This window comes from Sphaeramia orbicularis, chromosome 4 (genome assembly GCF_902148855.1).
Source record: "Sphaeramia orbicularis chromosome 4, fSphaOr1.1, whole genome shotgun sequence".
Lineage (NCBI taxonomy): Eukaryota > Metazoa > Chordata > Actinopteri > Kurtiformes > Apogonidae > Sphaeramia > Sphaeramia orbicularis.
In genome coordinates this window covers 47329607-47347945 of record NC_043960.1, presented here as the reverse complement: position 1 = coordinate 47347945, position 18339 = coordinate 47329607, and the positions used below count along the sequence as shown (strand labels likewise).

At 40.0% G+C, this 18339-nt stretch overlaps 1 protein-coding gene across 1 annotated transcript; it reads right to left on the bottom strand.

The window, feature by feature from the left end:
* Positions 1–2038: 2038 nt before the first annotated feature.
* lhx4 (LIM homeobox 4) lies at positions 2039–13908 on the bottom strand. Its single transcript, XM_030132356.1, has 6 exons — positions 13480–13908; positions 9621–9792; positions 7429–7631; positions 5961–6115; positions 5222–5393; positions 2039–4407 (listed from the first exon to the last, which is right to left on the bottom strand). The coding sequence occupies exons 1-6, from the start codon at positions 13556–13558 to the stop codon at positions 4019–4021; spliced, it is 1170 nt and encodes a 389-aa protein (XP_029988216.1). The 5' UTR covers positions 13559–13908; the 3' UTR covers positions 2039–4018.
* Between the last annotated feature and the right edge of the window lie 4431 nt (positions 13909–18339).

Genomic DNA, 18339 nt, shown 5'->3' with positions numbered 1-18339 from the left:
CTGCTCTCAGACAAATGCTGCACTCCACTGCATACAAATGAGTCTCACACAGATGTATACTGTGGTGTAATTTCATTATAATTCTGTACATAGTTAGCCAACACCATAGTTACAGGGGATAAATCCACTGAAACCTGAGAGGGTTTTTAATGCTGTAACTGCAGCTCAGGGCAAAACGCTAGTCTGAGCTGAAACAAGTGCACAGTTACGATCACAGCAGCACCAGGACACTGAGGTCATGTCCTCAGTGGGAACCAGGTAGTTTAATGACAACACATTTACAATACACAAATAGTAAAAGGTTTTCTTTTTTCCTCCCTATGTTAATAACTGGATGAATTTAATACATTTAGATTTTGGAAGAACAATCAAAATGAAATCAAATCAAATTTTATTTACATAGCACTAAATCATAGCAAAAGTTATCTCATGACATTGTACATTTTGAGCTGGTCTGGACCAGATTCTTAATTAACAGTTATGTTGGACCTTATATTTTATCACCATAATTATATCTGTCGTAATAAATTTGGCTTGGTGCTCCCTGCCGTGTCTTGGATCATCAACATCAGGGCAAACATCTTAATATGTCTCACACTTCCTGCAAAACTAGTAAGAAACAGCCACGTATGTTTATAGCAAATTATCATGTTTAAGTGCTGGTATGGTACAGTATATAAAAGACTATCCAAAAGGGTGAAAATGGTGCATCTGTTTGTAGTCAACAAAAACTGATGTTACACCTAGTTTGTTCAGTTGATGTACTGGATTGTGGACTATGTCGCTAACCTAACCCTAACCTGGCCATATGTGGCTTAAAACAAATAAAAAGACATGTCTAATATTTGTATTCAGTCAAAATATAATCCTCAAGACATTGTGTTATATCGTGAAATGAGCTGACTAGCATGGAAATGTAAACAACTTAGCTAAAATAATTATGATATCAGTTTTGTTATCTGACACACTGACACCATTTACTTGATGCTGTTTTGTGGGTTGTGTTACGATGGGAAATGAGCTAACTAGCCACCTTGTGCTAGTAAAAAAATTCATAGTGTATGAGACTAAATAAAAAGTATTTCGCTTGGTGGCCGGTCAAAATTTAAATCCATTTATGTGATGTTACATTGTGAAACAAGCTAACTACCTTAGACATACAGGCTAGTTGTCATGTCTGTATGGTTAATTAAGGTGTAGCGTCACCTGGGCTTGTACAAGACCTAAACAACTTAATAAAATCACCTTAGACATAGTAAAGATGTACATTTGACTGTATTGACATTGCAACAAAAAATAATAATAATTTAGCATTTTTGTTGGTGGCCAGTCAAAATAACAAACCACAAATTTGTTGTTATAATGGAGAACCATGTCTTCAGCTTCTTGCCCCAGCTGAAAAGAGGACCTTGTCTGTTTACCAGCGTGACATATTGACATACAAGCTAACTGCCTGCATATAGGCAGTTAGCTTGTAGCATTTCCCTTGTAGCAGTTAGCATTTCCCTCTTTGCCTGACCACAAAGCATATTTGGCCATATTTCACAAAGCGCTCCACAATTAGTTAACAGCCGGCGGATTAAGGAAAGATTTGACTGTAGCAGTACAATCTGCCGCTGTGTGAGAGGATCAGTGAGGCCAACAGCCTGTGAGGCAACTGTTTCTCCACTTCTTTTATTTTTTTCCTCTTTGTTCGCTTTATCTCTTTCTTCCTCATGTATCTTTCTTGTCACCCCCACTCCAAGAGCGAGAGAGGAAAGCAGCATCAATCACTGTTAACTGACTGACCACTGTCTGCTGGTGGTACTAAATGGATCTCCACAATTGAATAGAGCCCTAAGTGTGTGGTAAATGCTCTCAATGGGTAAATGAATTTGCAGCTTAACTCCCTCTAAGAGCGTTTAGATAAGGCAAAATAATAAAAACACCTACAGCAGATATTTTTCCTTTGATGTATTGGAAACAAAGTTCAGCTGAAAATCTTAAGTCTCACATTCATCACTGCAGGCTGCGTTATTAAAGAGACGTGCACAGAGACTAACCCAAAGACAATTCAGCTTTATTTCCTCATATAGATTTGACTGTACACAGTTCATACCATTACACAGAAGGCATAAATGAATAAATTCAGTGCTCTCTTTTACATCTTTTTCAAAGACACATGGCAATAATAAATAGCGCTCATGAAACAAGACGGTCAACACATTTTCAAACTGTACAAAATTTACAACACTTAAGATGCAAATTTCTGAGGCAACACAGACTTAACCAAACTGACATGGTTTTGTGTTTGAATATGATTTTCTGAATCCTGTGTCTTTGTGGATTTGAAAAAAGAAAGAAAGAAAAAGGACTTGGCAATTTTCGTACAAAAAGGTGATGACACAGTTAAGTTCCTGGTGATATGTGTTTTTTAAGCAAACTTTTCCCTAGATCTTATTAACTTCTGATTTTGACCCAACTACCAGGTTAAATGAAACCATTGGCTCCACTTACAGTTTGTAGATCGAAGATACTTCAGAAAAAGATTTTATTTTAAGTGAATAACTGCTTTATTTTACTTGTGTGGGCTTTAAGATACAGCTCACATGTGTCTGAAAGTGGGTCTGAACTGTAACAACCACAGAAGCCGTGGCTGATCCTGCAGTATCACCCCGACTGGTGGGGGACTACAGTGGTAATCCCTCTGATATGGAAGCCAGGCGGGCTGCCTGATGCCACATCTGGGGTTAGTAAGTAGGTTGATACAAGGCAAAGCTAAAGCTCTGCTGGACTGAGTAGATTACCACGAGAAGCCGGGATCAGACTGAGGAAACACAAGAACGACAGTTTGTTTTAACAGTGTCCCTGCTAATACTTGTTGGTGTTTTGAATGTCAGTAGCATGTTTGTGATATTTGTAGAAGAATCTGCAAGTCTTCTGTGCATTTAAATAACTTCAATGTATTAGGATACACTGTACTGTAGTACAAGAACAGTTCTTTGCTCCCGAACCCTAAAGTTCTCAACTGTCCTCCAACACAATGCTCTGATTCCTGGTGAGTCTGAAAACAAATGATTTAATACTGACAGATTCCGCTCTGGGCTCCGACAGCAGACAGCTTTACACAGACAAGAACAAGTCAAGCATCTATAAATATAGAGACGACAGACCTGCTGTGTAGCAAACAGTGTTTGCCCCCATTTCAATGGAGGAAATATCAGCTTTCTACAGGTGGACAGACAGACAGACAAACGGCCATCTACTTACTAGTTATAACTTAGTTATGTAAGCTTCAGCAATACATTAAAAAACATTTTTTCATGGTTCAAAATTCACACTTGTGCCACTGTTCTTGTAAATTTCTATCCCAATGAAACACTGTGTTTTTGCCTTGTGCATATGTCTCTCCTCTTTTTCTCTCATTCTCTCTGCATTCCTGTCCTTACATTGGAAAAAGAAGAGGAGAGTAAAGTGCATTGCCAATGTAAAGGCTTTGATATGGCCAGACAGCAGTTCTGCTCATTATGAATGAGAAGCATGCAGGTGCCTCCTGGGTCTTATCGAGACTTTGATCTAGACTGTAGCCCTAATGTTGTAGCTGTAAAACAAAGATGATGTGGGGTTTTTTTTAGAGGGGGTGAGAAGATTATCACCTCCCCATGAGCATAATCCACTTACATATCGGAACACCCAAATCTGGTATCAGTTTTCAAGAGTGAAAGAACAAAATGGAGTCAGTTAAAAGTGAAAACAGTATGATACACTGTTGAGACTGAACATTCAGGTGTGTTCTGTCCAGTCATTTCACTCAGTGTGGAGACGTCCACCACTGAATTTCTCCGGTTTGCAATATAGGACTACACATCTTGACCCTATCCCACTTCTCACTTAGACTGCTGAAGGACTGAGTCACACTTCTTGTCTTTCTTCTCCTCTTCACCCAACATCACAAACACACAAGTCTTAGAGGACGATAGAAAGAAATGTAAAAAGCCTTGTGAGTTTTTTCTTTCGTAGCGCCACAGATTCCACACGCTCAGAACTGGGAATGGTCCATCTCGTCCAGCCAGGAGGCAGGGCTGGTGGGGAAATCAGGGTATCCTGTACTGCTGCCTGTGGAGAGGTCTGAGCTGGGGCCTCCTGCCATGGCCCTGAGAGCCTGTCCGACCCCCCCGGGCCCACCCTGCGCCACCAGACTGTCCATGTTGAAGCCCAAGTTGTTGAGGAGAGGGGTGTGGCCCGGTAGGGAGGCGATGGAGGAAGGTGACTGAGGCAGGCCGTAGGGACTTCCTGCTCGGATGTCATGGTAGGGTTGCCCCGCTGCGTCGACAGAAAAGCCGCCATTCAATATGCCATTATTGGTCACATCCCCAACACTCCCATAAAGCCCATTGGTGTGGCTGAGATCTGACAGCACCTGGTCGTCTATGGAGGAGACAGCATCACTTAACATGAGAAGTGTAAAAACTCATGCACATCAACAGTATGAACATTATGTAACTGTTATATTTCAATACAATTAATTGCTTTTATGCGTGAAATTTATTATGAGAGCATTATTTTGTTCAGGTAAGTAGAAGCTGTTGAAAGTGTAAAGGTGAGAAAGTGTTTTCTTTAGCTTCTTCCCTAACATAGCAAGTCTGTATTTGTGCAATTACTACAGCACAAAATATTTGCTTCAGTATCAATCACTCCCATGGGTGGCTTGAATAACAACAATACCCCAGAGCGCTTTCTCTCTAATTGACTAAAAGCCTTACATGCTTTATAGAGTTTCTGTCACCATGTTTTCATTTCTCATAAAAATTGCCTTCTTTTTTAAAAGTGGCTTTAAGACTTTTATGGCTACCCAAAACGGGCTTTGCGAACATTAAATAACAAAGAGATGTCTAAACTGTCATTTGCATCCCACTAAGAGCCTGCTCTGTTTTCCAATAATCTCCATCACAGCAACAAACTCATGGGAGGAGGATGTGTCAGTGGCCACAAGCGTTGGGTGTCGGGAATGTGAAATGAGATGCCATTTTGGATTTGCCCAAGTGATGCACTGAGGAAGAAAAACTAATGAATTTCCACAAAGACACATTAAACTGCAGCTGCACTCAGAAGCATATCATTTAGCAGCTTGTAGGCTCCCTTGATCCAATTAGCACAACAGCATGACTGACAGACCCCTTTCAGGAATACCTCTTTCAAACAAGAACTGATATGAACTTGAACTGAGCAGCTCAATATCTACCTCTGAAGCTCAGTTCGCTGTCACTGAGACCTGCATCGTCAGCTGAGCTTTCCTTCTCCACCTTAGCTCCTCCTCTGCTGCGTTTGACACTTTTATAAAACTGAGACCAGCGATGTCGACCTGCATCCTTCTTCAGACGCTTTTCTTTTGCTCGTCGGTTCTGGAACCAAACCTGTGGAGAAGAAAACAAAGGGTTATAATAACAATGACTGGAATAATAGAATGCTTCTCATTATAAATGTTGATTTTACTGAAATCATTCAATATTTCCATTATATTTTAGATATTAGACTCTTTGATCCTGCATTCCTTAAACTTAGATTCAGGACCTATGATGGATCACAGAATGTTTTTTATTGGGTCACCAACTGTCAGAGTAAAACATACAACACAGAGTCCTTTCCTTTTCTCTCTCCTAAAATCCTGGACCTCGAAATGTAATCAAACATAGACTGATATGTAGATGTTATAGGAATTTATGATTTATTAGATTTATGGATGCTTATTTTCTGGGGAGACACTGGATTTATCTTTTCAATCTAGAAAATCCTGAAAAAGTTTGGGAACTATTTACTTTGACTTCATGATAAGAAAGTAAGAGATAAAAAAAACATAAATAATTTAAGAAGGTTGATCCACATTCATTGACAAACTATCATGAACTCATTTGAGTTTTAGGTAAGCAGATGTTGTGGTGTGCAGATGGACCAGCAGATTCTACATCAGCACCATTGTGTACCTGTACTACTCTCATGTCCAATCCCGTCTCAGAGGACAGCTGCTCTCTGACGTGGCGAGCCGGCTTCGGCGAGTTTTTGTAGGCACTTTTGAGGGTCTCCAGCTGCTTGGCTGTGATGGTGGTCCTCGGTCGCTTGGTCCCTGCCTCTGAATCATCTGAAAACACCATCAAGAGTGTGAGTGACTTGTTCTTCTTATACATCATCATATTACCTAAACAGGCAGTGCCCTCTTGCCTCTGGCGTGGAGTATATGTGTGTTAAATGAAGTGAACGGTCATGTATGAGAAGTGTATTATTGTCCTTGTGCATCTGTCCCACTCCCACAGCAGAGGACATAAATCTACTCAGCCCAAGTGCCAAAGGAACAGAGTTATTGGGGCTGCTCCATATAGGAGCATTGCTCCACTTTACATAATCAATCTGAGATGCATGGGAGTCTCAGAAGGAAGAGAGCAAGACAGAATGTACACCCAGATGACAAACACCATAGATCCATAGTCACTGCACTGCTTCTGTCACAGCCTCCACTGAGACACCGTATTTATCTGATGTGGCAAAGTGAAGCCACTCCCACCCTGAAAACCATGGACTGAGATTCAAATCAGCCTTGATGTCTTTTTTGTTAAATAAAGGTATATTTACATTGCATCTCATTGTAGTGGTTGATAACAGTGGATTTTTAAAGGCTGATATTATTATTATATTGATATCACTGGAACCTGGATAAAAAGTTAAGCATGATTTGACAGGGTACAGCTGTAACAGAATGATATACAAGGGTATTAATTGTCTACTTTAATCTGTTTTAGTTGTGTTTAGTTGTTACTTTCCTTTTAGTGTGTTTCTTCTTTTTTATCCATCTGCCATACTTGAGCCTTGTCACATTAATGACGAGACTTGGAGGCGTAAAATACAAATAGAAATAAAATTTGTTCCCAGGAAGATATTGTTGCAGATTAATTTTCTTTCCTCCTGATCACCTTGTTTTTATATTCTTTTATGCATATTTTCATTGCTTTTTATTTATTTATTGAACAGGACAACTAAGTGATTGGCCAATGGTTTATTTTTAAAGGCTGAGATACCTTCAGTAGTGATAGTTTCAAGCATGAAAGGGCTGATAGTTGATTAATCAGTCAAAATCAATCCCTGTAAAAATGACTCACTGTAACTTTATTAGAAACCAGATAACTGTTGAACTGAAGGCCAAAGTCAAAATACAGCAACCATGAATCACTGAACATAATCATTATGTAATTAATCAATAACCCTGCAACTTAATGTCAAACTAACTGCAAAAATCTAGGTAATTATAGGTAGAAATTTTATTTGTTCAGCTGGTGTTTTCCCACAAAGCCACTATATTGAACCAAATTTCTGCTGATATTGATGTTTCAGTTAATCTGACAAACCAGTCTATCTGTATTATTCCATCATCTGTTGCTGGATCCATGCAGACAAGCCTACCGTTTTGTTTGGCGGTCTCATAATCCACTTTGCACACTAGCCTCCCATCCTCCATGAGGTAAAACTCATCCCCGGTGGCCAGCTGTCGGCTGCACATAATGCAGGCAAAGCAGTGCAGGTGATACACAAAGTCCTGCGCCTTCCGCACAACCTGCGTGGGAGGGATCCCTTGTTGGCATGATGCACATTTTGTTCCAAAACGCCTGCAGTAGAAAGAGATGAAGACAGTGCAGAGCATTCAATAATTTGATGCAAAACACCAACAGGGCTTTCGACTGACATCCTTCTCCTATTTATACTCGTGTTACAGGTTGATGGAGATAGTGAGAACAACCAAGATTAAAATTTCACATGCTAGACAGCTATTTCCTCAACTGCAGCCAAGAATGATGGCACAGTGTCTGTATTAATAGTAGTTCCAGCTGCTGTAGAGGGAAAAATCAGCACTGGAATGCATTTCTGTTAACGATAGACCTGTCCTCATGTTGATGGATGGAGAGGATCAATGCACTGTGTGTGCAGTCTGTGTGCCAATGTGTGTACACGGTTGCATGTTTATGTGTATGAAGATGAAGCACTGAGATCTGAAGGAGAAGGAGGAGGAGGAGGAGGTGAAGAAGAAGAAAGAGTAAGAAGAGGAAAAAGAGAGGAAAAAGAAGAGGAGGAAGGAGGGGTGCTCACCATAAACACACCCTGAGGAGAACCAATAAAAGACTGACTCAGAGGAGGCTTTAAATCACACGGCCAGTCCACAGAAATAAAAAGAGCAAGGTGACGCCTCCAAATCACTGCTGGGAAGCACACGCACGAGTGTCCATGGAAAAATGAGTATGTGTATGTGTGTATTTGTGTGTTTAAGCCCATCATCCCCTCCTCCTTGGTCACATGTGTCTGTGACCATGGTTTGAATATGCAAACCCTTCTGCCCCCATTGGCTGGGATTAACACAGGTAACTTCAGAATCCTCAGAGCTCTTCAGGTCTGATTCAAGCTCTGAGCATTAAAACCTTTCAAAGATGATTTAGGAAAAAGCCCAGATCTACTGATCCTGTACAGTTGTAGATAAAGGTCAGTCAAAAGTAAAAAGAAAGAAAGAAAGAAAGAAAGAAAGAAAGAAAGAAAGAAAGAAAGAAAGAAAGAAAGAAAGAAAGAAAGAAAAAAGAAAACAAAACATTTTTACATTTTTTTCATTCTTTTTCTGTTATGCTGGTTTCTCAATTAAAAAGGCAATTGCTATATCAATATTAAACGCTGTATTTTACCTTTTCCTTTTATGGCAGCATATAGCATAGTTAACACAAATAAACTTCTACAGCAGTAGTTCCCAACCTTTTTTGGTTTGTGACCCCATTTTCCCATCACAAATTTCTTGCGACCCCAGACATTCAGAGTTTTTTGTTTGTTTGTTTTGGTTAAAATTGATGTTTTTGATCATTTAATAGTTTGCTATACTATGTTGCAAATAAATGTTAATTTTAGACGAAATGTAGGCTGTATAATGTATATTACTATGGAAGGAGGCAGAAAAGTCAGGTTGAGATTACTGCACAAAGTGAGGATTTTATTTTCTTTGGTCAGGATATGTACAGTCAGTCCAGCTTGTATTTACAAGGCTGCAAATTAATACTAAAAAACAATAACTTAAAGTATGAATTATGAAAGAGCTGCAGCATCTTAAACTGACCACAATGAACATTTGAAAGATAAACAGTACCACAGTGCTTCAGTTTCAGCTTCAGAGTTTGTCATGTCTTTTATGTATTGTGATTGTCTCCCTCAACTCACTATATATTTTTCTTAGTAAATTTTTATTTTTAATTTATCAATTACTTGAAATTTCAGGCAACCCCATTTGAATTCCAGGCAACCCCACCTGGGGTCCCGACATCAAGGTTGAAAAACACTGTTCTGCTTCTGTTTCTATTCTTTTCAGTGGGTTTTTTCTCGTTTTTTTCTCTCTCTCTCTTTTTAAAAAAAAAAATATAATAAAAAGAAGTCACCGCGACATTTGATATTTTTCTTCCTCTTGGAATAATTTGTTATTAACCAAGGAACTTCGTCTGACAGCTGATAAAAAAAAACAAAACAACGAATTTATTTGACATGGTCTACGACAAATGCAACAAAAATAAATTAATCAAAACAGATTACAAAAAAAAGATGAGAGGCAGAAAAGAGAAGGTCACACTAACTTGAAGAAGTCTTCCTTGCAGTAGACACTTCCTGCTCGAGAGAAGCATTTGTCCGCCAGAGGGGTCTGACAGTCGGCGCACTTGAGGCACTTGGAGTGCCAGTGTCTGTCCAGGACCTTCAGGATGAACTTATCCAGGATGTGCTGACTACAGCCCGCACACTGAGGGATCTCTGCGATGGAAACAGAGGAAGAGACAAGAGCATAAGGTGTCAAAACTCCAAAGGCACAAAATAAATTATAATATTAAAATAAAATAGGAAAGAGTCATTTACACATGCCCACAGCGACCTGAATCAAAAGGTTTGATATCATAAAAAGGATGGTGATGTAAGATTTTGTCTGCATTAAAACTTTACTGATTGTCACATTTTATTCGAATGAATTAATTCTATTTATTTACCCATATCTTTTGCATACTTTAAAAATAAATGACCGTAGTTGATATTTTATTTTAACCGCCCCACAATTATTGTTGTACTTATTTTAATAATTTACTGAAGAGACTTTAAAATTTGATAACATTAAGTACATGGTAAAAGAATTGTTAATAAACCGTTCATTCGTACAGATATGTCCGTCTCTGTCCAAGGTGCTGAACCCGGGTCGCGTCCGAGCAGATTAATTTTCGTTTTCAACAATCATAACCCATTGATTCATTTTCAGCCTTAGTCTTGAGCGTTTTATTCTGACTCATGATCACGCGTGGGAATGTGTTTTATGGGATGTACACTGTATGATCACTGCAAGGAAACGCGGCGGCTGCTCAGAGTAAATCAGGGTCAAGGCGAGATTACATTTCATTGATGTGACTGAAAAGCAGCAGCAGATCATGAGGAATTTGCACAAACCATCACAATGTTCGCTTCAGCTCATCTTTATCGTTAAAGACAGGAGAAAGACGTTCAACGCTACGCATATTGAAGTTAGGTGCAATTTTTGAGAAATTATTGAAAACTGAAATTAAAAGATGAACCAGATGCAGTCTTCTCTCAGGCTATAATTGTATAGGGTTGCTTGATTTTTAAACAAGTTGAATTTTAGTTCTGATGTTATCAAACGTTTTTTCTCTTAAATGAGCGAACTAATGCGATTGATGTTGCATATATGGCTTTGTCCCATCAACCAAAACAGCGACATCAACACACATTTTTTCATCATCATGAGCTAATTTTACATTTTATTTAATTGTAAAATATCCGCACATTATCCAGTGCTAATTAAAACTAATTGCACATTAAATTGTCCGGTGAACAAAACACTAGAAAACGCCTTTACACCCCCCCCCCCCCCCCCCCCCCCCACACACACACACCACACATACAAACACACACTGCAGCGAGGCGGTTTACTGTCGAGAGAAAAGATCTCGGCCCGTGAAATCATCTTATAATAATAACCGTCTAAAGCTCAAGATGTCTTCTGCCTAATCTCATCACAGCACAGTCTGCAAAACAAAGCTCCCGGGTTATGCAACAAGAGTTCCAGGACAGCCTCACGACACAATGTGGACGCACATCCGCGGATTTAGACGTTAGACATTATCTCAGATTCAGTCAAAATTCCTGGAAATACGTTGGTAATATTTTGCAGTATTTTGGGGACAAATGTGAAGTATGTTTAAATATAATCAGAGCAGGAAAAATAAAACGAATAAATGTCAGCAGATATTTTTGTGAAAAGAGCGTTGCTTCAGTTTGCACACACATCTGTTTCAGCAGGAACTGAATCAGTTATTTCGGAATCTGTGGCTCTGTTTTTTTTTTTTTTTGTTTTTTTTTTTGTATAAATGAGAACTAGTAGGATGTGTTTTAATAAATCTGGAGAGAGACAGAGGTGTGGTGGAAGGACCGGAGAGAGAAGTGGTGCTGAAAGGAAAGCAGCGGGATGTTGGCATCGGGACAGGACGGTCAGGTCCAGATCCGGGAGAGAGAGAGGAGAGAGAGTCGACCTGGTGATTTAGTTTCTCCTCTTCTTCTGCGTCTTTTTCATATCTTTAGTATCAGTTGCCTCTGCTTTCCACTCTTCACTACATCACACTCTCATCACTCTCGTCGGTCATTTGGTATAAGTGAAACACACCCCTTTAAACAACATGATGCCACTGAAGCGTTTAACAACCTAACTGCTTTAAGAGAGTGTTAGTTTTTTTTTTTTTTTTTTTTTCTTTTGGGAGAAGTGCATTCTGGCAGCCTCTCATGCTTCCAATTGTCAAATGATTTGTGTTAATTAAAACGAGGAGTAAACACTTTATATCCCAGACTAATAGCCTCCCTGCAGGTTTGGTTGAACTACTCCTGAGTCAGCACAGCACTGAGTCTATGAGAAATAATAATTTTAAAACATATTCAGATGAATTCTCTGTTGCTTTTATTCCTGGAATAATCCAAGTTTAATTCCGCGCAGGACGGATGCTGGCCCTGCAGGGGGCTGAGTGGCAGGATCTTTGTCCAATCTTTTAATCTGCATCCCTCGAGTTAAAAAATTAAAGGGCGACGGGGTCTAGGACTCTTAAATACTGTAGGTCTTAAAAATGACAAATACAATAATCCTGTTTGCGTTTGCATTTGTTATTTTACACTAAAATACATTTATGCCAAATAATTGTTCTTATTTTAAAAAAAAAACAACAGCAACAACAAACAAACAGATGTACACATTGACAATGAAAATGTTTATTTCGAGATACTTGAAAAACCTGCATCCCGCAATTTGCAACCAATGAACAATAAATTAATTATATGAGTGTTTTATCCTATTTATAGTGTGTTTTTATTTTCCCTGTACCCTATCAGACCACGTCCATCTGTACATTGTGCAGAGTAGCCTGTAAATACTTAGGTCAGATTTGGAGATGCATCCAACTGCATTTCTATCTTGATTGTACAATCAGATTATGAAGGGCCTGGTACAGATTAACACACCGGGGTGAACAGATGTATAAGGCAGTTGTCGCTTCTGATGCTGACAGATAGGAGATTCAATCATGAGCAGACAAATATAAAAATTATTTTCATGAAATAATAGCCTTAATCAGTTTTCCTGCTTAGATATATAACCAGTGTATATTGTAATAATAATAATAATAATAATAATAATAATAATAATAATAATAATAATAATAATAATAATAATAATAAAAAAATAAAGAATTCTCTTCAGATGTTCAGGCCTTGCTTCATAAACACTATTAAAGTCTAGTACGTATGTGTTGGAGTCAGTCAAAGTCACTGAGTATTTGTCTGAAGGGTGATGACAACTGCGTCTGATCTTTTGACCATCCAGGATCCTTTACAAATTAACGACTGCCCACGAGAAGAAAAAAACTCACTGTAAATTTAACGCACACACTCCAATAAACCTAACAAAGCCAAAGCAGAGTTTCAAAGTGAAAAAACGATAGAAGTATTACATATGTGAACCCCTTCCTGAAGGATGTGGCTCGTCAATGAGATGCCGCTGGTGCAGCCCGTTGCAGGATGCAGAGTGGGTTGCACAGATGAGGTGAACATGCGGATGCAGCCAAATGACTAAAGGCCATGTAAAAAAAATACAATCTGAGCCGTCTCTTTCATGTCTTGCACTGAAATATAAGTAGCGTGACACACTGTGGCCTGTACGTGACCGTGTTCAGGCTGATGTACAGCCGCCTCATCTCTCCTCATGCTCGTTAAATGAAGCCTTGTCCCTCTCTGTCCCACCGCATCTCAGATACATCACACACACGCACACACACATTCACGCGCGCGTACACACACACGCGCGCGCACACACACACACACGCACGCACGCACGCGCGCACACACACACACACACACACCGTTTACATACTAACAGGAAGGTTAGAGGAAATGTCTTACGTTGCAGTGGTACTCCGAGAATCTCCGGTAAACTCTTTACAGGACTCTCTGTCGGTAGGACCGCCGCGCTTTGCATCATCGTGATCCAAACGCACACGCATACACCCGCAACACGGTGGGCGCGCTCCCCCCAGTCCCGTCCACTGGAGAAAAACGTGTCAAGTCAGATGAAGCTGATGTGGAGGCTTCAGAGGCCTTTTCCTCCCCACTCTGAGCGCTCTGTCCCCCCCGCCGTTAAGCCCTCGGTCCCTATGATCTCTCTATTCCCCGGGATGGTGTCTCCGTGTCTGTCCGTGCTGCGCCGTGCCGTGCCGAGCTGTTTTGGATTGGCTCAGACAGGGCTGCTCGGTCCATTCAGCGCAGCAGGGGCGGCGGGGCCCTGACGTCACCGCGGCAGAGGCTGGGGTAGGGGCCAATAGGAGAGCAGGAAGAGGAGGCCCCCCGAGTGGAAAAGCATCCGCTCCGTAGGTGTACAAAGAGAAGAGAAAGAGCTTAGAGGCGTCTGGAACATGGTATATGAAAATGTCTCCGGAGAGGCGGGACCTGGGTCTACTGGAGACCATAAATAGCTCACTGCAGTGGCTCCCGGAGGAGAGCCCCCCCCCCCCCCCCCCCCCCCCCCCCCCCCCGCCGGGGCCAGCAGGGCTCCGGTAGTGGGGTCCCAGCCAGGAAGATGAGAAACACTTCGATTTCACTTGTGTTTTAGTGAAGATTCCACAATAAAGATGAGTGTCCTTGTAGAGTTCACTGCTGCTGATCTCTAACACACATTGGAGAAAATTTCTTCAAAAGTAAATGATCATGCAGGTGGAAAGGCGATGCTTGAATGAAATGCGTTTCACTTCGTTGTCTGATAAAAAGTCAATATGGAACAAATGTACATGCAGGATCCATATATAATCTGTTAACTTCTGTATATGAAAAGGGTTTATTCCGTTGTTTTTTCAATAACATGTTCACAATAAATATAAAAACACTACAGAAACTGGAGCAAATCTGAAACTGCAAAACAGAAGTAGCATGTGTCTGAGTCCAGTTCAGCTCCTTCTTACACCTGTGTGATCTCTGTGAACAGAATAGGGGTCGGTGCCGGTGTCCCCCCCCCCCCCCCACACACACACACACACACACCCTCACCAGTGACAGGTGGGATTAGAAGTCCGGGCGCAGTCCTCCTGACACTGCTCATTTCACTTTCACCGTCTGAGAAAGCGCTCTCCCGGATAAGATATTCCCCCCGGAGGGCTGCTAGTTCAGCCTAGATGAACTCAATCTTCGCTTCCAATTTTCTTCAAGTGTGGGAAGAAAAGCACAGACAGTGGCTCTAGTGCTTTGCTTTTCCCCGCGCGCCCGCGTCCTCCAAACCGAGACCGTTTCCATCAGCGATGAGTCCAGGTCCAGGTCCAGGTCCAGGTGAACATCTGCACATCACACACACCTGCCCACGAATAGCTGAAAGCACCGACCACCACCGGCGAACCAGGCCCCGGGTTCTACACCCAGAACCAGAACTGGGCCCACCCGCACCGCTGTGACCATTACTCAACACACACACACACACACACACACACACACACACACACACACACACACATATATATATATATATATATATATATATATATATATATATATATATATATATATATATATATTTATTTATTTATTTATTTATTTATTTATTTATTTATTTATAAAGCAATTACACAGCAAAATAATAATAATAATAATAATAATAATAATAATAATAATAATAACAATAATAATAATAATAATAATGTAGAATTTAAAGGTTTAATTTGGAGACCATTAAAATAGTTTATTCTTTCCTTCCCGTGTAGACACAACGAGATTTTACGCAAGTGTAGTTTTACCCACTACGCACCAGTCATATATATATATATATATATATATATATATATATATATATATATATATATATATATATATATATATATATACGCGCACGCACACACACACACACACACACACACATCACATGAGGGGAATCCACTATCCCATAAGCCTGTGTGGTTAATGTTTCAAATGTAATTTAGTAAAATGAAAACCTGCATAAGTCTGATTAAAACAGAGGCTGCGATATTACAGGACTTTTATACAACCCTCAGTCTTCTGCGTCCAGAGCAGATGTCTGTCCATCCATCCGTCCATTCAATATACACATACATTTGTCTATACACGCATGCATCTATTGTGTTTGTCAAGGGAATCATCTCGTCTCAGTTTATTTTCATTATACACTTTTCCCCTCAAGATCATTCAATTTATTAAACTATTCAATTACTATGATTGTTGCTACTGAGACCCTTTAGCTGCCCTGGAAAACAATGTAGATAAAAATGCTCTTAACCTGTCAGCAAAGGGCAACACAATTAGAATAATTGACGGATGCAAAATGCAAAAAAGAAAGGAAAAAATAGATTTGAGAGCGCACATCTGTTTCAGTCGGGGTGGGGGGCATTAAATGCATGTGTTTATTCATCGTTAATTGATGAGGAAGGACTACATCCATTAGGGAAAAATATAGTCCACATCCGGGTTTATGCACTAGAAAAACACTTCTTTAAAGAAAACTGACGAGGAAATATTGTTCTACAATCACATTTACAAGACAAAATCTGACATGATATATGGATTTTAAGACAATGCAATCATATTGCAACAGAACGAAGTAGAAGAATACAGGAATGATCAAATAATTCTTCAAATTGTGTATTTTTTTCACAGAGGTTATTGGTCTTCGATTGAAAGTGCAACTGTGGGAGGAAAAAATAGCAGTTGAGGAAGCGCTCGGGCAATAATTCAAACAGAGGGCGACTCCTCTGCCACCGCCGTTGACCCAGACACCTCTAATTAGATCTAATATTTCAGTGGACGAGTTCATTGACATGTGCGATTCACAGATCCATCTTTGTGAGCAGGGTATGGAGTCAGAAATGTGGAGACACGTTCATCCGTGCATGTATGTCCAGTCCATACAGGCGTCACAGTGCACAGTCAGCCTGTATTTCATATGAGGCCTGCACTCTAATGACCACAACATGACATAATAAAGGCAGTGGATTCAATGAGTTTATGCAGGTATAGACAATGCATAAGTCTGGAGATTTTAAGCATTATTTTCCACTTTTTTCCACATTTACGCAAAAATACAAAATAATTACAGGACCACACAGCGCGTGAAATTCAGTCATTTAATCCAGATAGAACTGAAGGTAAAGAGAAAAAAAAAATCACCATGTCTATTTTTTGTTGTTCTTGTAAATGCCACCTGCTGATCCCTGTGTACAGACCTACCGGTTCACCGCAGGTCGGGCTTGGAGGCTGCTCCTCTCGCCTCTTTCTCCTCCTCCTCCTCCTCTTCCTCCTCTCCATGCTGCTGCTGAGGTTTGTTGAAATCTCTGTGAGAAACAAGCCGCTATAGTCAGTCCACACTCCCAACTCCCGGATCCACAGACAAAACGACATTATAGGTAGCGATGGCACCGCCGTGTCCCTCAGCATTTGGTCCGAAAGCAGAAGAGGAGCTGAGAGAGGGAGAGAGGTAGAACAGCGAGGGGGAAACCTTAGGAGAGAGCACGGAGAAAATTAAATTGCACTTGGGGGGCAAATTCTATTAGGGAATAGTTATTGTCTCCTGACAGCTCCTGTCCATTTGTGTAATTAGTAGAAGAGATTGGTTGAACAAACGAAATCTATTCCCGTCAGAAATGATATTTTCCAATTCCCTGATTGAACCTGACCCTGTCGTGCTAAGACGAGGCGGTAATAGGCTCATTTGACTCAAATAACTAGTGTCACAGTTCAACAGAGGCAGAATGATGAAACACTGACCAATAACCTGATGAAGGTGTTTGGTCACATTCACACCGAAGCGGAAAGGCTCAGCTTTTACAAGTAGCCTATTATTATTATTATTATTATTATTATTATTATTATTATTATTATTATTATTATTATTATTATTATTATTATTATTATTATGAGCTGAGAGAGGGAGTGAGAACAACGTGGGGAATAATTAGCAGAGATTCTATTCTATTCTATTCTATTCTATTCTATTCTATTCTATTCTATTCTATTCTATTCTTCTTCTTCTTCTTCTTCTTCTTCTTCTTCTTCTTCTTCTTCTTATTATTATTATTATTATTATTATTATTATTGTTGTTGTTGTTGTTGTTGTTGTATTTGTAGTGTTGGTTGTGTAGCTCCGTATTATTTATTTATTTAAAAATATTTATTATATTATCATTATTATGGCTTCCTTGCTCTTTTCCGGTAAGTTATTTCCGTCACAGCGCTCTCTGTAAGTAATACGTCATCTTAACCATTAGTTCACAAATATACTTATTATTTGATAAACAGTGGCAAACGTTGCATGAGACAGATTTCGTTCAGAAACCTAACTTTAACGTCATTTGCACATCCGTTTACAAGTTGAAGCTGTCAGATGCCACAGTCCTTTCTCTTCAGATTGAACTCATTAATTGTGGGTAAAGATTCGGCTAGTTTAGCTCAGGGTTGGCTGCATACACGCGTTATTTGTTTTTAGTTTGTAATGCATGAGGCATACAAAAATAAGAGATTGTGCAAATCTAAGGGGAAAAAAATGAAGTCTGTTTTTCTAAATGACGTGGCTCTTCCAGTGATCTCACAGACAGACATTGTTCAGGTGTATCAGCCAGTTTAATTTGAGGCCTTGAGATTCACTGGCACCGGCTCCAGACTGCTGCCTTACCTATTGTGCAAGGCACCATGGGATATACTTATGTCCTCCTTGTGACTTTGATCAGATAAGCCTGCTCAAAAAATGGTGATAGTGATGCCTTAAAATGTAAT

Excerpts from the sequence above, each read along its gene's own strand:
- lhx4 (XM_030132356.1), bottom strand. The coding sequence starts at position 13,558 with ATGATGCAAAGCGCGGCGGTCCTACCGACAGAGAGTCCTGTAAAGAGT. Across the intron at positions 7,632-9,620 it reads TGCAAGGAAGACTTCTTCAA|GCGTTTTGGAACAAAATGTG; the intron begins GTTAGTGTGACC and ends TTTCTACTGCAG. Across the intron at positions 5,394-5,960 it reads TGGACATGAGAGTAGTACAG|GTTTGGTTCCAGAACCGACG; the intron begins GTACACAATGGT and ends TCTTCTCCACAG.